This window comes from Pipra filicauda, unplaced genomic scaffold (genome assembly GCF_003945595.2).
Source record: "Pipra filicauda isolate LSUMZ 115617 unplaced genomic scaffold, ASM394559v2 scaffold426_size588282_pilon, whole genome shotgun sequence".
Lineage (NCBI taxonomy): Eukaryota > Metazoa > Chordata > Aves > Passeriformes > Pipridae > Pipra > Pipra filicauda.
Window position 1 is genome coordinate 556,781 of NW_024104561.1, and position 26,109 is coordinate 582,889.

The window sequence follows — 26,109 nt, forward strand, 5'->3', positions numbered from 1 at the left end:
CTGTCAAAAGCTGTAAGAGTTGTAGCACAAAAGATTACCCCTTATACTGTTTCACAGGGGCAGACCTACCCATTTTGTGCTTGAGTTCTCATCCTCAGTGTGTAGCCTGATGCACAACTTTCAGAGGCCAATTTTCTGCCAGCTGCTCTCTGTGCTACTTACACACAAAGATAAGACCTTGTGAGAAGAATCATCTTACCACTTTCAGCTTTGATACTGAAAATCAAGTTAGGCCCAAAACACCCACTGCAGTTGCCACAGAGCAAGTTGTGCTTTTTCTAGGCTCTCTTGTCCTTAAATGCAAAATGTTCACTTATAAATGTTAACTGCAAAACTTCACACCATCTGTATGACTTTCTTTGAGGTGGGAAAGCTTATATTCCTGACATCAGTTTCCTAGAGAGTTAGACAAGATCTCACAAAAAAATAGAAAATCATCAATATATTAGATAGATGAAAACCTTTCTTCCTATGCACAAAAGAATGACCTCTTGTGACAAAAGTTAGTTAAAAAATAAGACTAAGGTGGACTGTACATCTAGAATTGTTTAGAGGAAGATAAAAGTTGGACAGTGGCACATATCTGCATTTGTAGACACTTGCAGATATGTACGTCTTTACTTTGCTGTACTGAATCATTCTTATTTCAGCAATACGTAAAGTTTTATATTTTTTCCTAAATGAGAAAGTGTTGAGTACTGCAAAAACTGTGTATATTAATATTTTGCTACACAGGAATTGACAATCTGCAGGAATTCCCTTAGTTAAGTCACTACTCTGTTTAATCATACAGTTAGATTTCTCTTGAGCATCAGATTAAATAACTTCACAACTTAGTTTTAAAACAATGCTTTTGGAATCTCTCGAGGATATTATAATTTCCTCAGCCTTCGGAACACTCCTTTGAGTCTGACATTTTTCAGGAATCAGAAGCTTTGCACCTTGTATTAAAATCCGTGAAGAGCACCTGAAAATATTTTTTTTCTTAATTAAGGAAGCAACTCAAGGTGACTTGATGACATGAAAAAGTAGGGTAGGGTGTTATTCAAAAGACAATAATGTGACTAAAGCATTTTTAAAGGTAAAGAAACCAAAGTATAATTTGGTTTTTTTAAAGAGAGAAAAAAAATTGTTCAAACAAGTTATGTTTTGTATGTAATTGGGTGCATTTGTACATGTTAAGTAACTGTAAGACTGAAGACAAAATACTGAAGCACAGAAGGAAAAGTGTATTTTGTAATCCAGACCTTGTACATGCAAGAGAGTAAGATGTCACACTGATGCTCTTTACAAACTTCAAGGACTACATCAGCACTTTTTAGCAAATGGTTTCATTTTGAATGACAGAATCTGTAAGGCTTCAGCCAGACCTGCCACCTGGTGCTTGAGTAAGAGGTCAGTAGCCTGATACACATTAAGTTGTTACAAGCCAGGAATGAGCTTCAGAGGTGAAAAACAGTTCTTCCTGTGAGGAGTTGTACATCTGGAGCTTCTCACTTTGAAACAGTCGTTCCAACTGATTTCCTGTAGGTGCGGATTAGGTCACATTGCAAAGAATCATGTTGGTGTCGTGTCTGCAAGTGAAGCAGTTGCTTCTACCAAGGCCAGACCCACACTTAAGCACCATGTTCTCCCTCTTTTTTTCCCCGAACATCAAACACTCTTTCTAAACACATCATCAACAGCTCTTTCTGAAAAATAAGTTAACGTTGAATTCCATGTGTCACATCACTCTGATTTGTTTCCACCTTGAGAAAAGGGAGCTGAGGGGAGACCTTATTGCTCTCTACAACTACTTGACAGGAGGTTATAGCGAGGGGGTTTTGGGGGTTGTTGGTCTCTTCTCAGAGGTAAAAAGAGGACACAATTTCAAGTTGCTCCAGCGAGGTTTCGGTCGGACACGAGGAGAAATTTCTTCACTGAAAGAGTTACCAACTCTGGAACAGGGTGCCCAGGGAAGTGGTTGAGTTCCCATCCCTGAAAGTATTTAAAAGTTGTGTAGATGTGACACTCAGGGACATGGTGCAGTGGTGTACTTGGTAGTGCTGTGCTAATGGTTGAACTTGACCTCAGAGATCTTTTCCGACCTAAATAATTCTATGGTTCTCTATATCAGTTGTATTTTTCTGTGTGGAAATAAGGAAAGGTGTTTGTTTAGCTACATGCACGCAGCAATACTTTTATGTCTAAAGTAATTTTTGTGAATCATGTAAGAAGGGGAGTGGTAACCTCATTATCCATCTCCCTCATCCACCCTGCTGTGGTTTTTGTCCCATGGTCTGTCCAAATAATTCACCTGTTTGTTTCTCTCAATAATTTGGGTGAAAAATGCGCTGTCCCGAATTGGAGGACATCCACACCTCAATCTGGCTCTCACGTTAGTCATGTCATTTTAATTTCCTTTACGCAGATTATATTTTTGGAATTCAGAATCCCTAAAACGTGTTTGTGATTGCTTACCCAGCTGTAAACATGCTCGGACGCCGGCAGCTTTGGGAAGGAGGGCACAGCCTCGCCGCCGTCGGGGATGGCGGCAATGACGGCCCCATGATGATGTTCCGCCGCAGCCGGAAGTTGCCGTTGGGAAGGCACCGCGTCCTTCCCGGCGGGACCGGGAGTTTGCGCGGCGTTTCCCGGAGCGGCCCCGGGGCGCTGCTGCTGGAGCTCTGTCCTGCCGCTGTTCCCGCAACCCTTCGTGCCAGGTAAAGCTCCAGAGCTGCCAGCACGGCGCTCTGTCCCGGCACCGCTTCATGAAGCCAGCGCCGCTCGGGGGCTAGCGGAGCGAGGGGATGCTGCTGCTCTGGTTTTTAGCTTGCTTTAATTTTTTTGGTTCGCTTTAATGAAAACCTAGTGGTTCGTTCAGCCGAAGTAAGTGCTGTTAAGTTTTTATACTTTGCAGCTCAGGTGTGCTAGTTACGCCTGTTTTAAATTAAATAAATCTGGTTAGATTTAATTTGAGTGATCTCAATCACGGAATGGTTTGGGTTGGAGGCGACCTGAGAGATTATCCAGTTCCATACCCCTCCCTGGTGGGCAGGGACACCTTCCACTAGACCGCGTTGCTCAGAGTTCCACCCAGCCTGGTCTCGAACACGTACAGGGATGGGGCATCCACAACTTCTCTGGGCAACCCGTTCCAGTGCCTCACCATCCTCACAGTAAAGACTCTCTTCCTCATATCCGGTCTAAATCAATGACGTTGATAAAGTTAGTTAAGTGTATACAGAAGTTTGTGAGGAGAATATGACACAAGTTTTGTAGGTAACACCCCTCGAACGTATTATCTCCTCAAGCAAAAACTTCTTATACTGTTTTGTTTAGGTCTTATGAGCCACTCCATGCCACTTGGATATTTTTTTTGTAATTGAATTAGCATGTTTTCAGAGTGTATCCATTTGTGTGCTAATAAACTTTGGATATGTATCTTAACAAAGGAATGTTGCATTTTCAAAATCATTAGCATTCCCAGAAAACAGTAGTTAGATATTTTCCCCTGCCCCCATGTGACTTCAGAGTAATTTCAGAAATTATGAATTAGTATTATAAATCATATAATTTAGAATGATGTGGGTTGACAGAGGACATTTGGATTATGTTTTGAGACAGATTTTATTTTTGCTGCAGCTATTGTTTGTTGGACAGAGATAGCAAATTTTATTTTGGAGAAAAAACAGATTTCTGAGAAAATTTTAGTTGTACCAATTTTTTTTTATTTTTCTACTGTTCATTATCAGATTTTGCTGTAAGTTTCAATAAAGCATGAACAAAGTATGGTATGAAAAACTAGTTTCATCGTGTTCAGAGCTACATCTTAATGTGAAAATTTGACACATTTAATAGAGGTATAGTTTCCCATAGCGTGATACCACATTTTTTTTTATATCCAAGCAATTGATTTTTGTTGAGTAGAATACTCAAAATACTCTGTCAAGACCTTCTTCTCTTATATAAAGCTACAGTTTTTAGCGTGTAAGTCACCAATAATTCAATGGGCCTTAAGAGGTACTTAGACAATTATACCACAGTCTGTACTTTAAAAATGAAGACTTAACTGTTTTCTCAGTTGAGATGAAAAGAAAGCTGCGTCATTTTCTCTAGGAGTGTTAATGACTGTTGTATGGTAATTAAGTGTTTGGGGTTTTATGAACACATGTACCAAGGTGAATTCTGATGGGTGGATGTTAAAAATCACAAATTTATATAGATTTTATGTTTATATTTATATATATAAAAATCACAAATATATCTAGCTATTCTTTATAAATATACTGCTTTTCTGTGAGAACAGAGCAAAACAAAACCCAAACCCATAGACTCAGAGTTTTTAGAAATAATAAGTCTGGTTTTGCAGCATTTTCTGTTAAAATTATACATTGAAGCTGAAATGTGTTTTTTCCTCTTCATATTTCTAGTGCAGGTTATTAGCAACTGGAATGAATAAAATCAGTTTATAGTTAATATATTATAGCAAGTGCTGCTGTTGGAGAGTATAAAAAAGACATTAAGCTCTTAGCATCCAAAGAAGGGCCACAAGGATGGTGAAAGGTCTGGAGGGGAAGCTGTATGAGGAGAGGCTGAGGTCACTTGATCTGTTCAGCCTCGAGGAGACTGAAGGGAGACCGTATTGCAGTCTACAGCTTCCTTGTGAGGGGAAGAGGTGGGACAGGTACAGATCTCTTCATTCTCCCAACCAGTGACAGAACTTGGGGAAATGGCATGAAGCTGAGTCAGGGTAAGTTTAGGCTGGACATCGGGAAAAGGTTTTGGAAGTGGTCGCAGCACCAAGGAAGTGGTCACAGCACCAAGCCTGACAGAGTTCAAAAGCATTTGGACAATACTCCTGGGCACATGGTGTGACTCTTAGGGATGGTCCTGTGCAGGGCCAGGATGGCCTGATCCGAGGGGTCTCTTCCAACTCAGCCAGAGATGGAGTACAGGCTAGTTTCTTGTTTGGACTATAATATGGATGTCCATGTGTGGCAGCATCCAAAAACAAACCTTAATGTCTTGTCAATCTCAAGTGTTGAATACAACTTGTTCTTCATGTTACCTTGCTTTAATTAATGGAAAGAGCTCATTTATGAGTTTGCTGTTCAACTTGAAATAAATAATGGAGTTTTTTAAAGTCTGTGTTATAAATATGTTATCTGTATTGTTTTCTTTTTTATTAGTAACACTAAATTAGTGAGTTTTTTCTAACTGGGTTAGAATGGAGTTATGTTCAATTTAGTGTTTCTTCTTTATACTCCTAAATATTGCTGATATATATACAGTAAAGATATGTCCAAGTCAAAAATTTTTTATGAAACATTTGGAAGACTTGCTATATTAAAAGCTGATGTCAGACATCATGCAATCATGGTGTATGCATTTGTCTCCCATAGATTTATTTTGAAGAGAAATGGAGTTTGTAATCTTCTTAGGAGAATAGAGAACTCAGAGGATCAATGTAAGCAAACATATTTTTTATCGACATTCTGAAAACCTTGACAGTGGATATTCTACTATATTACTATATGTATATTAACCTACAATATTTAAGCTTAGAAGTACAGTTCTCATTGTTGACTAAAACTGATGTAAAATTACATTTGGTGGTAATTATTCACATGACGTAGTAACACTGTTTCATAACTGATCATGAGTGTTAACCAAAGATTCTTTTATTACGTTGCCAAATAAACTAAAGCATGTCTCTGTTACAGGTTTTAATGCTTTTATGATATGGAAGAATAATCTTTGAAACTTATCAAGTAAAAGTCAAGGCTTAATTTTCCAGAGTTTATAAAAGCTGCCTACTGGACATCATGAGTTCATCCTCTCCAGTCAACTGCTCTGTCACAGAAACTAAAAGGTGAGCTCCACTTCTGTATTTTTAAGTCTAGTAGTACAGTTACTGTTTTTGTGGTTTATTTTCTAGATCCCTGAAAGTACATAATTCAGACTGAAGAAGATGGTGTAGTACATGCAAGCTATGCCGTGTCAATACAGTCATTAAATCACAGAATCGTAGAATGGCCTCAGTTGGAACGAACCTCAAAGATAATCTAGTTCCAATCCCCCTGCTGTGGACAGGGACACCTTCCATGAGACCAGGTTGCTCAGAGCCCCATCCAACCTGGCCTTGAACACTGCCAAGGATAGGACATCCACAGTTTCTCTGGGCAACCTGTTCAGTGCCTCACCACTCTCACAGTAAAGAATTTTTTCTAATGTCTAGTCTGAATCTGTTCTCTTTCAGTTTGAAGCCATTCCTCCTCATCCTGTCACTACATACTCTTGTAAAAAGTCTCTTTCCATCTTTTTATAGGCTCCCTTCAGATATTGGAAGGCCGCAATTAGGTCACCCTGAAGCCTTCTCTTTTCTAAGCTGAGCAAGCTCAATTCTTCCAACCTTTCCTTGTAGGAGGGGTGCTCCATCCCTCTAATCAACTTGGTGGCCTCGTGAGGACTTGCTCCAACAGGTCCATGTGCTTCTTTTGTTGGGGACCCCAGAGCTGGATGCAGCACTCCAGGTGGGGTCTCACCAGAACAGAGTAGAGGGATAGAGCCCCCTCCCTCGACCTGCTGACCTCGCTGCTTTGGATGCAGCCCAGGATACAATTGGCTTTCTGGGCTGCAGGTGCACACTGCTGGCTCTTGTCTAGCCTCTCATCCATCAGCACCCCCAAGTCCTTTGTGGCAGGACTGCTCTCGATATGTTTGTCCCTCAACCTGTATTGATACCAGACATTGTCCTGACTCAGGTGCAGCTTGTGGTGCTCAAACATGGGTCCAGCTACCTGCCAAATAGTTGTTTTTTTTTTTTAACTGAAATAGCAGCGGAAATGAAGATAGAGATTGTTTTAGAGAACTAGACCTTTAATTTGTATTTTGTTTGTGATCAGTTGCTTCTCTGTAGTTTAAATGTATGTATCTTTGAAAAAAAATCTGGAAGAGTGAGGTTTGCACCCCATATATGCATTTGTTTCATGACAGAGATGTTTCTGAGATGGTAAGCCATGTTAAAAAATGAGCCTTACTGTGGAGGCAACCAAAACCTTGCTAGTCATTCTAATGTATGTGATTGGAGTGGTGTTTTTTAAGCATTCTGGAAGTTTATTGAATCAATAAGGAAAATAATGAAAAATAATAAAAAAAATACTGAAATCAACTTTGGGAAATACAAAATGCATATCTCTTTTAAGCTCCTGCTGCTACATCTCTCATATCTTGCATAATAAGCAATATATATAACCCTTTTTTCAAAAGAGGAATAGTATGATTCCAACTGCGTGACATAATTTTACTTAGATGAATGTTTAGAACTTAGGACTCAAAATCTAATAACTAAAATAATGGAGCATTTAAACTGGAAAGGAATACTCAGTTTTTTTGATAACATTCTTATTTTGCAGCTTACATAATGTGGCGTGTGAGTTACTCCAGAATAACAGTGAATCAGATTTGGATGCTGTTTTAGATCTGAGATGGAAACTTCTTCAAGCTAAAGCAGAAAATTTAGACTTAACTATTCAACACAATCAAGAGGTAAAGACTTTTGTTTACTTTACTACTCTTGAATAAATGTTTTCTTTTTTCCTTAAAATAATACTCTCATGTGGCGGATCAAAAGCACAGTCACTAACTGAAAAATAACAAGGAAGGTGTCACTGTAGAGACCTCATACCTGCTCATAGGAACTGCTAGCATCTCTACTGTCATAGTTAGTTAAAGGTGGATGTAGGTAACCTGAGCACTTCACAACAGCAAAATGTTGCAGAAGAATTTTGTGCACCCCCAGCTCAATGTAAGAGGTTGTTTGTTTGTTTGTTACTTTTAATCAAGATAATTCCAGGGATCCATTTTATAGAATCACCCCACAGTTGATGGGGCAGTGGGAAAATAATGACTTAACTGAAGCACAAGAGCAAATCATTGTGGGAGAAGCAGGCGTCTCTTAATTTGGGTACATACTTGGATAATAAATGGATATGAAACAGCAAACTTGGTTTATTGGCTGGATTTCGCCAAAAACAGATGAATGAACACCCACATCAAGTGCACCTAGCAGACAGCTAAGAGCAGATTTGTTTCCTGTAGCAGTAATAGTACTTCTTCAGCAGCACAATTTAAACCAGGTTATCAGCTGCCAGATTGGCATTAGCAAGTGTGGGAGGTGTACCTAGTAGCAATAAATTGAAACCGGTTACAGCAGTGCCACTCTCAGTGGCCACCTTTTTGTATGTTTGCTAATGAGAAAGCTGACATTCGAACTAAAGAAAAGATTAGGTAAGTATTTTCTTTTACTTCATTTGAACATGCTACTTTGTACATGTTCTGAAGAAATACGTAATTTACTTTCCACCATCTTGTGTTGAAATAGCATGGATTTGATTTTCTGGATCCAGTTTTTGGCAGCAAAGATTACACTATGTTTCTTAGTCTGTATAATATCCATTTTTAAAGTGTTTTTCATTCTTTGTTCTGTTAACATTAATAGCATTCTGGTTTGATTTCTGGACATTACTGGACTGAATGTTATGCTTGTGCATATACTTGTGAGCTATTAGATGTCTGACAGTCTACTGTCCCAATGTAACTGTTTTTGTGAGTGTTAAGGAAAGTCTCACAGAAAATTGTCTGTGAAATATAATGTTTCTGTTGTTGCATTTTTTCCTCTTGAGTTGCAGGAAGATGACAGTATTAAAATGTTAATTTTCTTAAGGCAGTGTGTTTTTTGAAAAACAGGGGTATGCTGAATATACATGAAATTCATCCAGGAATAGGATCAGTTTGCATGAAACCAGTAGAAGTATCAAAATGGGCATAAATATGCAGTTGCATGAGTATATTTCAAATTCAAGTGGAATAAGATGGCAGTTGTGAATGGGATTCAAAATATCTTTTAAAAATATTCTGTAGGTTATTTCTGTAACATTTCACAGTTTTTCACAGGAACGTTTTTGCCAGTTTTCTGAAAGAAATTTATTTTCTAGGTGTCCAACTATGAAAGCCAGATAATCAAATTACGGTCGGAATTTGAGAGAGGAGAGGCCGTTCGACAAAGTCTGGAGTATGAATTGGCAGTTGCAAGAAAAGATGCCCATCTGAAAATGTGTACTGCAGAAGAAGAATTAAGTGATGCGAAAAACAAACTTGTGGAGCTGCAAGGTAAGTTTCAAAGAAGCAAAGATGGGATAAAGGCTAAATCAGTTCCAAGTCAGTAAGATAAGTGAGAATCAGGGACTTAATTAAATTTTCTAGTTACTGCTCTTTTTCTTGGATCTCTCTTACCCTTCCTATCTTTTATCCATCTGCTTTTGAAAACTCATAAGAGTTTACAAAATTCCTGTCTCATATGTGGATTAAAACTAACCTGCCAGACCTTTTTTTACCTCTTGCTCCTTACCTTCTGTTATTCCTTCCTGTGTGTCTATGTACAGAGCTGTAATCGTGATGGATTTGACTGTCTCCCCATCATGGTTATCTCCATGCCCAGTAGTCCTTCCTTTTCCATTTCAGGGGAAAAAGAAGAAAGAAAGAAAGAAAAAAATCCATTCCTCTTAATTTGTTTGCATATTTGCAGCAGTTTTACTTCCAGAAGTTCTCCTCATACTGCTATTTTCTTTCATCTTTTCAAATGTTTCACGCTTTTCATTGTTCTTATCTGGTTTATTTTCTTCTTGTCATCTTTGTTTCTCTTTTTAAAGGTAATGCATGTTGTGACAGTGGTATATGGAAAGGAATGATTTTATCTAGGCTTTTTTTTTCCTACCACTTTCATATTCAGAAACTCAGATTTCCTTCATACTCCTCAAACAGAGAGAGATTTCTCATTCTTACAAGTAAGTGAGGTGCATTTTTAGTTACCTAAACTGGTATAGTATCTTTTTAATCTAGTACAAGAGATGAATTTGTGAGTTTGATGAACCTTTGATATTCAATGAGGAGTTTGGAGCACTATTGAAGATTTTAACCTTCCAAGAATGGAAGCAGATTCTGAATCTTGCAGGTAGTAAAAGTACCAATTGCTTTTAAAATAATTGGAAGGCTGAACTTTCACTCCTTTGGAGAAACACATGATATATACAAATCTAATGGATTGCAAACTGGAAGAAGACATTTTTTTCCCTTGGAAATTTCTCTGTGATGGCAAGCTGAAGACTTGAACTGCTAGTTTCTCACCTAGAGAAAAGCTCTTTCTTTCTGTGCATGCTCACTCTACTGCTAATTTCCTTACCAATTTAGAAGTGAGTAGTGCCATGCCAGCACCAAGAGGCAGGACTCAAAAGGGACTGATGCTGATGGAGGAACCACAGCACAGTGACCCCAGTCTGCTATGTTGCCTGTCACCTTCATGAAGGGACTGGGCTAACATGCGGTGAGGGGACTGGAGAACAAAAAGGGTGTAGGAGGGGTTTTGCAGAGACAAGGGATATTTTCTTGAATGGATGTGTGTATATGTGTGTGTGTTAGTTTCTTTCAGTACCATAACCAAGAATTATAATCTGTCAACTGACAGTAAATTCCATTGGTCAAAATTTCTCAAACTTCTTGTTTCTGTGACAAGTGCAAAAAACCTCAAATCATCACTGTGCTTAATCCTTTAGTTTCTTTTCCTTGGTCACTTGGAACCTTTCTCACCTCATGTGATGCTTTGATGTGACTCAACAAAGCTTCTTAGACAGAATGCCTCATTTATGCCTTGTCCTCTTCAGTATTTCTCCAAATTGTTTTTCTGCCATTCTCATTGAATCCGACAGTCTTTTCCTATTGTTGTGTCCACTGACTCTCTGTGTTGTCTTAATGTGCCTCTTCTGTTCTTTTCATTCTTCTCTGACTAGGAAGAAATTTCAGAAAGCTGGGATGAATTTGAGATAAAAATCTGTTAGAAAGTGGTGATCACTTAATTGCCAGTGTAGTTAGTTGTGTTCAGTAAAATGAAAGGCCAATACAAAGTATTGTCATCTGAAAGCCAGTTAGTAAAATTAAGCAAAGCTCCTATAAAACTTCCTGCAGGTAATGAAGCTTCCCCTGGCATTTGAGCTTTCACAGAAGAGTATGTGCAATGTTCCTCTATCTCAGGTTGTTTGCTGGGCTGAAGATTCAGATCTCTTGCACAGCTATAAGTTTCACTGGAAAAGCTAAGCCTTTGCTTGCTAGCCCAACATGTCTTAGGTTTACCTCCCTTGCATGGAGCAGATGCCTGTCTTTACTGTCACTTAAATTGAGCTCAGATTGAATTGATACAGACTAACATCTGCATCAAAAATTACATTTGGAGGAAATAAGCTGGCCAAATGTAGACATCTGAAAATAAATCCTCCATGCTATAGAGAGGTCACTTGAAAGAGTTATCTCAAGTTTTTATTCCTTTCCAAGAGGAGAAGAGTTTTAATTTGTAAAAATCTCTAAAATATTCCTATCTCCTTGTGTGAAAGATGCTATAGGAACACAAAATTTGATAGTTTCTTTGTAATGAAGGTGGTGCTCTCCAGTGCTGGAAGTGTTAATATTCCGGTATATCACAGGATATCACAGTACACTGAAGAACTGATGAGTTTTTTCTGGACATGCTTTGCAGAGCTACTTGTACTTTTTGTTTCTCTTTTTCTGTAAACAATAGTACTCAATGAAAACCTTCGGCAGAAAGCGACGGAGACTGAGAAAATATTTCATAATGCTCAGCAGAAGTGGGAAGAAGAACAACAAAGACTTTCAAGGGCAAAGGATGATATCAGCAGAATTTACAACAATGAATACATATTTCTTCTTAAGGAAAGAAATAAAGTAGAAAGGATTTTGCTGGTATGATATTAATTTTTGGAAAGTTGCATGAGATGATGGCTGGAACTTTGTTGATGTGAGATTTGTAGTGGGTTGAGGTCTTTCTGGTTTAGGAAAAAATCCCTCAAATAGCTAAATACTGCAGAATATTTCTGAAGTATGTAGCCTTAGAAAGTTATACTTAGTGTGTCACAGTCTTTCTTGCTTTGATGAAAAGTGTTGTGGCTGATTTTGATGGTAAACCCCCCTAAACGAAGGTACCAGTGCAGGGTCCATTTGCACTGTCATGTAATGCCGAGTTAGTAACATCAGGGACACCCAACACCCACTGACTTAATTTCCCTGTTACTTCCCCGAGTCTGATATCCAATAGCCTATGAATATGAAAATCATTTGTATAATATGAAGACTACATACTTTCAGAGAACGTGAACAATGGTGACAGGATTTCCAGCTGTGCATTGTACATTATTCGCTCCATACCACACATGAAAAATAACCATTGTTGGAAACTCTGCCATTTGGTTAGATAAAAATTACCTAATACTAAGAGATCTATTTTAGACTGTCGGTTTTTGTTCTTCACATAGATAATTTCATCGTATTCCCTGAAAAAAGTAATTTTCGAAATTGTGTTGCACTGATATGTATAAATCAGATGTTAAATGTGTAAAAAGTTATAAAGGTGTAAACTTGTTTTTATTCTTTTTTATACAGTCAAGCTATTCAAAACTGAAATATGTTTCCAAGAAATCAAGTAGTATTATAGTATGGAAGTGCTGACTTAACATACCTAACTTTTACCTCCTCCACAGGGACACAAACAATGATACCAATGTACCTTAATAATTTTTGTCTGTTTAAATGACAAGTGAAATACATTGTATATTAGCTATGTAATAATACCCTCTGAGGGAAAGCTAGAATGTATTCAGCTGTAGGTATCCTTCATAAAAAGAAGTTTAGTGCAAAGGCTCTGTTAAGGCTGACAGACATTTATATTACATAATGGATGCAGAGAACAGATTGCTTCTAAAAGATCAATTTTTAAAATTTTTTTCTTTTATAGCACCTTTTAAGATGTGACAAACTTGTGTCAGTTGGTCTTGGCACTGGTCAAGCAGTAGAAAATTTTCTGATTGCTTTCTTCCTGCCCAATCAACTCCAAGCTGGGGATAGTACCAAATAGTCTTCCCAAATGACACTAAACAACCCTTACCTGGCAGCTTGATAGCCAGTTTCTGACATCAGACCTACCTGTGTATTATGTTATGGTGCTGTTGGTCAGATTCTATATGGCACCTGTAGAAGCAGCTCTTACAACAGACAGGGCAGAGAGAATCCCTTCGTTATGTGTATTTCAAAACTACTGTGTGCTGATTCCTCAGCTGTTTTAAGGCAAGATCTGGAAGGAGGGGTTTATAAATTATGACTTCAAATGTGTTCTAGTCTTTTGTGTTGTGTATTTACAGTCCTTTTTAAAATCATTTATAGTTATTCTGCATTATGAAATGAAAGCTAGATAAAAGTAGATTTAATTGTGGTCTTACTATGTACTTAGAAGTGAGATTCTTAGTATGTATGACAAATCCTGGTTGGCAAAGATGCACTTTATGAACTGTGAATCTGAACTTGGCTATGAAAATGCTCAGGTAGGCGTGGAAATGAAGTCAGCTTAACCCACTAAAATTTGTCTTTATGATATGAAGGAAGAGTAATCCTCTCTGCTCTCCAACAGGTTTGTATTGTGCTCTGTTGAGCGTGCTTAACGTACTGTCCAGTACATGATAAAAAGCGTTGGGGTTCAATAGTAAGTGCAATAGCATCATCTTGTGGTTAATCAGGATATAATACTCCTTCCCAGAAGCACTCAGTTTTTCCTTAGCCTATTTGTGCGGTTGTGTTGTTTATACACACTTTAAAAAAAAGCAAACAAAAAGGCATGTTTTTCATAAGCAGATGTGTATAGAAAGTATGTGACATGCAGATATACATGTATGTATAACGGGGTTTTTTTTTACATGGTGAAGTATGTTTCTCTTTGAACTTCCTAAGTGCAGGTGACTGCTGGAATAGTCTGACACAGTCATACCACATGTGGAAAGTTCATAGACTTTACAATTCTGAAATTCTACAAGTCATGTTGACTTGTTCAAAAAACTTGGTGTAATATTTTTGTCAGTTTTAGGCTGCTAGTGTTAAATACATTTCCAGTATAAAATGTTTTAAAGTCTTGATGTAGTATTTTCCAGCAAGCTGTGTATTACTTATTTCATGTGCACTTTTCTCAGCTCACATATTTAGTATGTGGAAGATAAATCTAAAGAGATTAATATTTCTGTATCTTTCCAATGTGGTAAAAGTGGGAGTAGTTGTATATTTCAGTGAAAGTAATTTTTTTAGCATGCTGATGGGAAGAAACCTCTTCATTTCTTGATATTACAGGCAAACTTAGAGGATTATCTTAAATTTAATCCATATGCAGATAGACTATTTTTGCAATATTTTGATTTACCGAGGTTTACGTTTTTTAATCCACATGCATGCTCCTTGTTACCTTTCCAGAGAATGCTAAAAAAATGTGACATAGTGCCTGCACATGAAAAAAACCCCCACAAACTTATTTTCTTCACTTAGTAGTTAGTAACACTTAGCACTGTGTTAATAAGGGAGTTGTGATTCTCTTATTGTCGTGTTTGAGTGGCCAAAACATTCTACCTTCAGTCGGGAAGAACTTCCAAAATTCGTTTTCCAGACTTTGGAAAAGACTTATATTTCTTTGATCTTCATATATAAACATGGTTCTGTCAAACTTCAATCTTCCAAAGAATCATTCTTTATGAATAATTCATTTTCTTCTCTTTCTCCTCCCCACTCTGCAGATGCCTTATGATTAGTAATTTCCAGGAACAAAATTATGTGATGTAAGAGTAATAGCAGAATTTACAGACCAGCTGGTTTATTTTCACAAAATTTCTCTTGCCATGATAAATGGTAGGAGTAAATGAACAGGAGGACTTAGGGTAATCTTCCTGTGTTTTGCGCAGAAAGTAATTTTAACAAATTGGCTCTCCAGAGGTCCTTCAGCTGAGTCATTAGATTTATAGCTTGTTTCTAATGCTAGTTATGGAAAAACTTACTCCTGTCCACTAGAACAAAGCTATTCTTTTTGAGACTTCTGGGACCTCCAACTGAAATATGTGCCAGACTACTGAGATTCACTATTTGGCTACTTTCCTCCGCATGTGTTGTGGTGTGAATGAGGATTTTGTAGCAGTGCTGCTGAGTGCAATAGTGTTGGTACTTACACCAACTTGTAGCTTGGTTCAGCTTCCAAAAGCAGAAATTGTGGTGGGGAACAGCTTAGTTATTTTATTCTTCTGAGAACTTTGTAGTTCATGTATGTCATTTTTTAAGTAATTCAGTTTGTAGGCAGAAAAGTCCTTCACAGAATAGCAGAAATTTGTTTATGGAAGTAACTTTCAGTAAATGATTTGATTTGAAGTTCTAACAGTTAAAATAAGAACAAAATAGAGCTTCTGTCCCTAAGTTTCATGTCATCAAATGCACTTAACTGTTTCCCTCTCCATCATTACTATTGAGCTGGGAGAGAGAAGAGATTGGAACAGCAGCCTTGTACTCTGTTAGAGAAAAATCTCCTATGGAGAATTGGCTCTGATTTTAGTATTACCGCAGAAGGTCATGTTCATAGTGAGTTTTGAGCCAACACATTACCTGTGAGCACATCTGCTGTTGGGCAAGTGGTTCTGCTGGCTTGTGCTGGTGTATTATTTTAATAACTTGTTCTGAGGCAGTTGGCTTTCCTCTTTTGACCCTTCTGCTATAATACTTTATGTTAGAAAAAGTATCTCAGAATGCTTTATTTTTTTCCTAGGAGCTGAATAATGAACTGCAAAATATACGCAAGAAGTTGAGAGATGTGGAGGTGGAACACAGTGGCTGTAGTGAGGTGCTGAGATGCCAGGCCCGTGAACTTAAATGCAGCACTGAACGAGAGAAGCAACTTAAAAAGGAACTCGAAGTAAGGCTTTTTCACTATTGCTATTAGGCTCAACAGGCATTGACACTGAACAATTTAATTTTTGAGGGATGGAACCTTCCAGTTAGGCTATGAATTCTGTCTACTTGATGAGGAAAATGTTGAGCGTTGGTTTTGCAGAAAAGGCTGAAGAGGTGAATGCCACTTACACTGTGAGCCTGACTTGAGACTGGTGTTTGAACAGCAGATGGGAAAAGTTTTATTGTAAACATGAAAACAAGGCTAACTTTACTTCAGGAAGTCTGTACATTTCCCCTGACCTCTTAATTTGTCTATCTTGTCTTTTTGGTTTATTGGATTTGCAGTGGAGAATCTGCTGAAGCTGAGAAAATTGCTAGATGATGTGCTAGGTGAGGGAATAGCATACTGGAAGATCACAGTGGTGTTACATTAGCCTCTTCTTATCTGGAGTTAACTGCTACAGGTAGTTTTAGTTTTCCTGTCTGTTGAGTGACACCTAATGCTGAGAAGTCTCAAGTCTTTGAGAATAATATCTTGAAGCGTGCTCCTTATAATAAACTGCTAGTTTTCTCCTAGGTTTCAACATTTTGTTTGTCCACTTAGAGGCTTTGTAATGTCTGTGTTATCTGTATGTACAATCTGGTTCAAGACTTTCTTGGTAGAACATTTGTCATTGCAGAAAAGTATAGTGACTGGATGATTCTTTATCCTTATGTATGTTTTCTACTAAGACATATTTAAATATTTTCTGCAATGAATTTTAAGGAACTATCACTTGCAGAATTTAAGGAGCCCTTAAAGTAACAAGTGACATAGTTTTCAGCAGTGTTTGCTTTCTGTTGTTTTTCTCTTAAAGGCAAAAGAAGTGTTTAAAGCATTGATTTCTAGGTAGGTAGAGTCCTGCATTGAAGCTGAAGTACAAAAGAAAATTCCTACAGGGAAGATCAAAGCTCATCAGCTAAAACCACTGACTTATTGACCAACAAGGTAGACCTTTGTGCCCTCAAAGAGTTCTACTGGAAATCTATTGTCATATATTGTGATCTACACATATTGGCCTAGGTGGAATTGCCTTCAGCTGGAAAGTGCTGCGTACTGGCGGGTTCCAATGACCCTTTTTGAAAAACAAAGAGTTTTGCTTCCAAATACTCGAATAAGGGCTCTTCTTGTGACTTCGTGGCTTTTAATATACTAGCATAGGAATCATGAGCTGAAAGGAGGAGGAGCAAGGCAGCAAATTATTTATCTTTCTAAATATTTTGATTGAATGTACCCACCATCTGTAAATTTGAAAAGACAGCACTCAGTTTTTTGAAAATGTACAACTGCTATACCCTAAAGATGGTCATATCAGGGAATGTTACCTATTAACCCATAATCTGATAAAATATTTTCTTTGCTTCTTTATTTTTGTTAAATTATTTTAACTTTCTGAATCTCTTAATAATGTCATGAGAAAATAACATATTCAGTCTACAGAAAAATGAGTCTTGTGGTACTTACTGTAAGTATAACTATTTAAGCAGTGATTAAGGAAAAGTATGTGAAGAAGCGTCTTGCATTTGAAAGTTTTAGCAAATTATCACAAATTTCTGAATCAAATAAAAAAGACTACGTGAGACTTCAATACATATGCTTTTGTCAGATTGCATCTCACTTTACCATCTCAAAAGGAAATTGCATGTGTGTAACTGTCTGAAAGGGCCTACAATAATAACTTTGTAGATGGTGACTCTACCACTTCGCTGGGCAGCCTGTTCCAATGCTTTACAACCCTTTCTGTGAAGAATTTTTTCCTAATATCTAATCTAAACCTCCCCTGGAACAACTTGAAACCATGTCATCTCATCCTGTCAATTATTACCTGGGAGAAGAGACCGACCCCCACTTCACTACACTCACATTTCAGGTAGTTGTAGAGAGCAATAAGGTCTTCTTTGGGCCTTCTTTTCTCCAACTTCCATTCACATGGAAGCATGAGAGGATCTCCCAGCTTCCTCAGCTGCTCCTAACAGGACCTGTGCTCCAGACCCTTCACCAGCTTTATTGCCCTTCTCTGCACTCATTCCAGCACCTCAATGTCCTTCTTGTAGTGAGGGGTCCAAAACTGAACACAGGATTCAAGGTGCAGCCTCACCAGTGCTGACTGCGGGGGGATGATCACTCCCTTAGTCCTGCTGGCCACACTGTTTTTTCTAAAAGCCATGATACCATTGGCCTTTTTGGCCACCTGGACACTCATGTTCAGTTGCAGTTGACCAGCACCATAAGTCCTTTTTTGCCAGGCTTCTTTCCAGCCACTCTTCCCCAGCCTGTAGCACTGCATGGGGTTCTTGTGACCCAGGAGCAGGACCCAGCACTTGACCTTGTTAAACCTCATACCACTGGACTCAGCCTATCAATCCAGCCTGTCCAGACCCCTCTGCAGAGTCTTCCTACTCTCCAGCAGATCAACACGCCTGCTGAACTTGTTTTCATCTGCAAACTGAATTAGGGTGCACTCAATCCCCTCATTCAGAACATCGATGAGACACTAAACAGAACTGGCCCCAATAGTGAGCTCTGGGGAACACCACTGGTGACTGGATGTCAACTGGATATAACTCAATCCTCCACCACCCTCTGGGCCCAGACATCCAGCTAGTTCTTTACCCAGCGAAGACTGCACCTGTCTACACCACAAGCAGCAAGTTTCTCCAGCAGAATGCTTGGAAAATGAGGTCAAAGGCTTTGCTGAAATTTTAATAGATAACATCCACCACCTTGCCTTCATCCACTAAGCGGGTCATGATATCTGTATCTGAGCTGGATTTCCATTTGCATACAGAAACCTTGAAGTAGTACACCCCAGACAGAATGGTATAAGTTTTTTCATGAAGTAGCCCTGTATTTCTTTCTCTCTCTTCATAGAATTTTTAGCTTGTGGATTGAAATTGATAGATATAGGAGACATCTTCAATTTCCACGCAGAGTACCTTGTGTTAATGGTGATTTGGTTAGCAAATTTGTGCCTGATTTCTTGATGATAGCAGCAAACTTCTCAAGGTGATTGTGTGATGAGTAGTGTAATTCTACTTAAAAGCCAATCTTAAAATCTTTTGTTATATGCTACTTGATAAGTAATGAACTCTTTGGAGTTCACAAAACTGTTCTTTTACTACCCTCTGCTGGATATAAGGGAGAAATCAAGGGGAGAATACTTCTTTTTCGGTAATTAAAGGAAATGTTAAATTTAAAACTCTTTCCTTTTGTACGATGGCACTCTTGTGAAGAGTTATATCCAATAGGCTATTATAAAGACGGGAATGTGAAAAAAATCTGCCTATGCCCTGTTGGGTTTTTTCTTGTTTATTTTTTTCTTCTTTCAAAAGATTGTTCTGATTTTACCCTTCAAGCATTATTCTGATTGTGATCTAAAAGAGAAAATTTCTAGTTTCTGAAGTTAGAAATGAAGAGAAAGAGTAATAGCAAGTTTTAGTGGACTCTTCAGTTGAAAGACAGCTGTTGATGCACTGTCTAACCTGCTAGCTTTCCAGTTTGCCAGTTTGTAATACCAACATGCCATGCCATTGCATGGACATGGAGTCCTTCTGAAATAGAAAACATACTGTGCTAGAAAAATTGAGAGTGTGAACCTTAATATCATTCTGCCTCTTTAGGCTAAGATTCAGCAGCCAGAGAAATTATTGATCTAATTCTATTGAACTCATCAAGATACTACTATCTATTATAATCAATTTCCCAGCACCAGTGTCTTTTATTTTAGCCTTTAGCTCCATACCTAATGATGATTCTTGGGAAATATAGAGTAATTTTTATATAAAAATAGTTTTTCTTGTGATGTGTCCAGCCAAAAAGCTGGGTGGAAAGTAGTTTTGCAATGAGAATGTGGATTTTACCATGAGAAACAGAATTATTAGTTAATAAATTTCAAACTCTTTGCCTTGTTCACAAAAATGTAATGACTTTCTATTGTTTGTTTTATGTGTTTGAGGCTGCCAGCTCTCAGTAAGCTGAACTCAAGGTCTCAAAGTTTTTAAGTCTTTCTCATGAAGCCTGAAAAATGTCCCATAATGTGGTCCATTTAATATCTGAGACTGAGTACATTGTCATATTTCTGTGACTGTTAGTTACCAGTTAAAGACCATTCCCTTAGCTTTCACATTGCCTTTTCTGCTCCCCCCCACCTTCTGTTATATACTGAGCTTTTCATGTCCTGCTGAAATATGTGTTCTTGTATTATCTTGGTAATGCTGGTATGATGGGGAGATGACTGCAGCAAAGACTTGGGTGATGGTCGATATATGTATTTGCACGAGGTGTATGTACAAGCAATACTTTGCGGCTGTGGGTTTATTTCTTGCTGTATCTAAGTCAATGAAACAAGAAATTTAGGTCTCAGCTGAAAACAAAACTAAAACTCCCAAAACCTGCAGACCCGCTTTTTCTTTTTTCTCCTTGTTGCTATAATTCCACCATGAACTGCACGCTCAAGTAAGTTATGGTTTTCATCAGAACAACTTGCAAAAGCTCTAAGCAGTGCAAGAGAGGACACATTCCTTAGTCAGTTGACAGTACTGCTGGTTAAACTTTAAACTAGCATTTGTTGTCTTCTATACACTTCTTGGTGGCTTACCCCTATCCTTAATCTTCTGCCTTCTAGTGTCTCCGCAATGCACAACTGGCATCTAGAAATTCTAGCTACTGTGACTGTATATAGTGTGACTATATTAGTTACTACACACTTAGTATGTAGTTTACTTATAATACATATATATATATAAAACTATACTCTTTCTATATATATTTATAAATATATAATACTACATACCTGGAGGATTCTAAGCACTGCAGCTTTCGTAGTGGTGTCTCTGTGGTGGCTCCAAAGTTTGTATTTCTCCAGCAACAAGCTCACTGACATAATGACTTGTGCAAAGCGTTTGACACTGTCCCACACAACATCCTTGTGTCTAAAATGGAGAAATATCGCTTTGATGGAACACTTGGTAGATAAGGAATTGGCTGGATGGTTGCCCTCAAAGGGTTATGGTCAACAGCTTAATGTCCAAGTGGAGACCAGTTGTTGACCAGGGGTTGGGACTAGTGCTGTTTAACTTCTTTGCTGGCGACATGGACAGTGAGATTGAGTGCACCCTCAGCAAGTTTGCCAATGAGACCAAGCTCTGTGGTGAGGTCGACACACGTGAGAGAAGGGATGCCATCCAGAGAGACCTTGACAGGCCTGAGAAGCGGGCCTGTGTAAAACTCACGAAGTTCGACAAGGCCAAGTGCAAGGTCCTGCACCTAGGTCAGGGAAACCCTGAGTACAAATACGGTCTGGGAAGAGAATGCACCAAGAGCTGCCTTGTGGAGAAAGACTCGGGGGGAAGCTCAGCATGACCCAGCAATGTGCACTTGCAGCCCAGAGACCCAACCGCATCCTGGGCTGCATCGTAAACAGTGTGGCCAGCAGGTTGAGGGAGGTGATTCTGCCCCTCTACTCTACTCTAGTAAGACCTCACCTGCATCCAGCTCTGGGTTCCCTAACATAAGAAGCACGTAGACCTGTTGGAGCAAGTCCAGAGGAGGGAGAGCCATGAAGGTCATCAGGGGGCTGGAGCACCTGTCCTATGAAGACAGGCTGAGAGAGTTGGGGCTGTTCAGACTGGAGAAAAGAGGGCTCTGGGGACACCTTATAATAGACTTCCAATACCAAAAGGAGCCTACAGGAAAGATGGAGAGGGACTTTTTACCAAGGTCATGTAGTAATAGGACAAGGGGGAATGGCTTTAAACTGAGAGTAGGTTTGATTAGATACCATGAAGAATCTCTGTACTGTGAGAGTGGTGAGGCATTGGAGCAGGTTGCTCATAGAAGTTGTAGATGCCTCATCCCTGGCAGTGTTCAAGGCCAGGTTGGATGCGAGTTTGAGCCGGGTGGTCTAATGGAGGGTGATCTTCAATGTTCTTTCCCACACAAACTATTCTATGATTTTATAATAATGGACTTTCTCTCAGAGAGGAGCTTCCTCTTCATAATCTCCTATGTCATCGTATTGTTCAAGTCTAGTTTGAAGATTGTTTAGTCTTACCTCGCTGTCAGACCAAAGTTGTTTCAATACTGTTTTATGTAGCCCTCACAAGGAGTTTGGAGTCACTGAGTCTTGTCTGTGCATGTATAGAGTAACAGTGTCAGTTTGTGTACTGTTAAGGGCTCTGCTGAACATGAGAACATAAGCTACTGAACATGAGAACCAAAAGAGACATCTTTCCCCCTCAAGGTACTGTAGAAAGGGAGAGCAGGTCAGATGGCTTCTCCAGCTGCGACTCAGTAGCAGATTGGAATGAACTTGGATTTTATCCAAAGGCAACCGAACTGTATCAATTTAGCAGTCCTAATTGGTTTTACTCTTTAACCTAAAGTCAGGCATATAGCATAACTTGAAGCTTCCAGGCCAGCATACTTGTTTATCCAGTGTTGTGCAGGTCAAGCATGGGTACTCTGTCACTGAGACATGTTTCTCTAGACTTCAGGTACAGGAAATGTGTATAGTGAGGGTCAGGCTGAAAGAACATTAACTTCAATAGTTAAGAATTGTTTGCATTCAAGTAACTTATAGTTAAGGTTGTTTATTTTCCAAACAGGAGATGGCTCCACCTTACCACAATCAAGAGGCATCAGCATTTCTAACACTAGATAGAAGTGGTTGGCACATCTCCCAAAGATGTGTTTAGACCCCCGGTTTGAGTTATGAGTATAGGGAAATGCTCTTAAGTAGGAATATCTTAATCTATTCTGAATATGGAAGCATAGAGTGGGTGGATGATGATCCAGATATGAGTACATGTGTGTCTTCTTAACTTAAAACTTTATCTTGGCTGAGTATTTCACATAGATGTCGGACCTCAGCTTTGGGAAAGTGTAAGTATCCTGATAACTTTTTAGTGAAATGAAACTGAAACATCTTGCAGAAGTGGTCCAAATAGAAGCAGAGAAGAGAAAAATTACTTCGATTATTGTATCCAAACATGCTGTAAATGTACTTCCCCCCCCATTGTTTTCTTTGTTGCTTATCTGATAAAGCGTATTTTTATGTAAATGCAAACATCAAACAGCAAATGTGGTACTGCACAAATATAGGATACTGAATTACACTTTCAGTATGGAGTACACCAGTATTCACAAATATTGCATACTTGGAGCAAGTGCTAGGGGCTGAGAAAAGTGGAAGCCACAAAGGATAGTTTGCAAACTGTTAGCATGCAGAAAATGTCTCCTAGAAACCACATTAGCATTGATGTACAACAGGACACTGGAAAAAGCAACTGAAGTTTAAGAGATTAGATTAAACATATAGCATGGTTGCCCACAAGTTTTAAGGCTGGCGTTGAATTTTTCCTAGTCACGTTTATTTACAGTTTCTCAAAAGTCACAATTCTGTCTGTGCTGTTATGGAAACTGATCCCAGATATCTTTGGTCTTAAAATTAAGACTGAATTCAACTCAGCTTGAATATCTAAGGAAACTTTAGAAATTCCATGAGTTTGCATCTGACATCTAAAGTAGGATGTCTGCTTTCATATATCCTGTTAGGTGAACATGAAGGTAACAGATGACTGAATCTTGTTGAATAACCAATGTTTTTGATGTTGGATAAGGAAGCACTTTGTAGTCATTGGAGAACTCACTTTCTGGTCCATCATTGAGATGGATTTGGACCTGACAGGAAACTCTCAATATTGAAGCAGAATGTATTCTCATTTGACTCCCAGATGAGACCTTATGGTCTGGATATCTGTGGCCTGCAAGCTTGCTCTCTATTTTTTCACAGCTTCTTTTTGGAGACAGGCATTGTGTAAAATTTTCATACACATGATTCAGTAAGGATACTGATTCTTACCTTTCATTTGATTCAAAGAGGTTTGACTCTGGTACCACCGTTTTTCTGTTTGTCAGACAGGAACACAGAACTCCTCTCCTGCCTGTTTTTCTTTTTGGATTTTTTAGCATGGCTTTACAGGCTAGTCTCATCCCTGACACTTTTCTTTCACTCACAGAATGTGTAATAGATTGTTCTCACTGGTGGAGCATGTAGCTTCTCACTGTGAAGGGAAGTGCATGTAAATAGAGCCTTTTTGAACCTTTACTAGCAAAGTAGAATGGATTTTCTGTATAGTATTTTGTTGCAGCTGTGTTCTTCCCAGCTGAATCTTCAGACTCAGCTTGGAATCCAAGTTTTAAGTTCTATGACTGATGTGCACTTCGATGGGTAGAAATGCCAAGAATCTTTTCCTTAGAACAATCTAAGCAAGTCTGAATTTTTTTATATTTAATAACTCTGTATTGCTTAGAAATGCTTATGTGCTAATGGCTAGTTCAATATCTCTCATGAAGTTTTTGTTTTCTGACTAATTTCTCACTGATTTCATAGAATCATAGAATCATAGAATCGATTGGGTTGGAAAAGACCTTCGAGATCATCGAGTCCAACCCTTGGTCCAAATCCAGTCCATTTACTAGATCATGGCACTCAGTGCCACGTCCAATCTGCGTTTAAAAATCTCCAGGGATGGTGAATCCACCACCTCTCTGGGCAGCCCATTCCAATGCCGGATTACTCTCTCTGTAAAGAATTTTCTCCTGATATCCAACTTAAATTTCCCCTGGCGGAGCTTAAGCCCGTGCCCCCTTGTCCTATTGCTGAGTGCCTGAGAGCAGAGACCAACCCCCACCTGGCTAGAACTTCCCTTCAGGTAGTTATAGACGGTGATGAGGTCACCTCTGAGCCTCCTCTTCTCCAGGCTAAACAACCCCAGCTCCCTCAGCCTCTCCCCATAGGACTTATGCTCCAGTCCTTTCACCAGCCTTGTTGCTCTTCTCTGGACCCGCTCCAGCACCTCAATATCCTTCCTGAACTGAGGGGCCCAGAACTGAACACAATACTCAAGTTGTGGCCTCACCAACGCAGAGTACAGGGGAAGGATCACTTCCCTGCTCCTGCTGGCCACGCTATTTTTGATACAGGACAAGATCCCATTGGCCTTCTTGGCCACCTGGGCACACTGTTGGCTCATGTTGAGCTTCCTGTCAATTAGTACCCCCAGGTCCCTTTCTGCCTGGCTGCTTTCCAGCCACTTTGTGCCCAGCCTGTAGCGCTGCAGGGGGTTGTTGTGGCCAAAGTGCAGGACCCGGCACTTGGCTTTATTGAACTTCATCCCATTGGAATCAGCCCATCTCTCAAGTCTATCCAGATCCCTCTGCAGCGCCCTCCTGCCTTCCAGCAGGTCGACACTCCCTCCCAATTTGGTGTCATCAGCAAATTTGCTGATGATGGACTCAATCCCCTCATCTAAATCATCAATAAAGATGTTAAACAGGACTGGACCCAACACAGACCCCTGGGGACACCACTGGTGACCGGCTGCCAGCTGGATGCAGCTCCATTCACCAGCACTCTCTGGGCCCGACCCTCCAGCCAGCTCCTAATCCAGGAGAGGATACACTTGTCCAAGCCATGGGCTACCAGCTTTTCCAGGAGTATATTATGGGAGACAGTGTCAAAGGCCTTGCTGAAGTCTAGATAGACCACATCCACAGCCTTCCCCTCATCCACCAGGTGGGTCACCTGATCGTAAAAAGAGATCAGGTTGGTCAGACAGGACCTGCCCCTCCTAAACCCGTGCTGGCTGGGTCTAATCCCTTGTCCATCCTGAAGGTGCTGTGTGATTGCACTCAGGATGATCTGCTCCATAACCCTGCCAGGCACCGAGGTCAGGCTGACAGGCCTGTAGTTGCCAGGGTCCTGCTTGCAGCCTTTTTTGTGGATTGGGGTGACATTCGCCAACCTCCAATCATCTGGGACCTTCCCAGAGAGCCAGGACTGTTGGAAGATGATGGAGAGCGGTTTGGCAAGCTCTTCTGCCAGCTCCCTCATCACCCTGGGATGGATCCCGTCTGGTCCCATAGACTTGTTAGGATCCAGCTGGCTCAGTAAGTCGCTAACTACATCCTCCTGGAATACAGGAGGGCTATTCAGCTCTCTGTCTCTGTCTATCTGCTCTAGAGGCCAGTTGTCCTGAGGGCCACCTGTCTTACTGCTAAAAACTGAGGCAAAGTAGGTGTTAAGTACCTCAGCCTTCTCCTCATCTTTGTTAACTATATTTCCCTCCAAGTCCAACAGAGAATTGAGGTTTTCCTTGCCCCTCCTTTTGCTATTAATGTATTTATAAAAGGACTTTTTGTTATCCCTAACTGAATTAGCCAAATTAACTTCAAATTCCACTTTTCTTTCCCTAATTTTTTTCCTGCATGACCTAGCT

The 26,109-nt window shown here is 39.5% G+C and overlaps 1 protein-coding gene and 1 long non-coding RNA gene across 2 annotated transcripts; one reads left to right on the forward strand and one right to left on the reverse strand.

Moving 5' to 3' along the window:
* Positions 1-1,206: 1,206 nt before the first annotated feature.
* On the reverse strand, positions 1,207-2,606 carry LOC113999149. The gene is made up of 2 exons (XR_003544756.2): positions 2,461-2,606; positions 1,207-2,126 (listed from the first exon to the last, which is right to left on the reverse strand). It is a non-coding gene; the product is annotated as an uncharacterized LOC113999149 (long non-coding RNA).
* CCDC171 (coiled-coil domain containing 171) lies at positions 2,604-17,173 on the forward strand. Its single transcript, XM_027742372.2, has 7 exons — positions 2,604-2,702; positions 5,385-5,449; positions 5,706-5,854; positions 7,398-7,530; positions 8,979-9,153; positions 11,609-11,790; positions 15,665-17,173. The coding sequence occupies exons 3-7, from the start codon at positions 5,808-5,810 to the stop codon at positions 15,836-15,838; spliced, it is 711 nt and encodes a 236-aa protein (XP_027598173.1). The 5' UTR covers positions 2,604-2,702; positions 5,385-5,449; positions 5,706-5,807; the 3' UTR covers positions 15,839-17,173.
* The last annotated feature ends 8,936 nt before the right edge of the window (positions 17,174-26,109 follow it).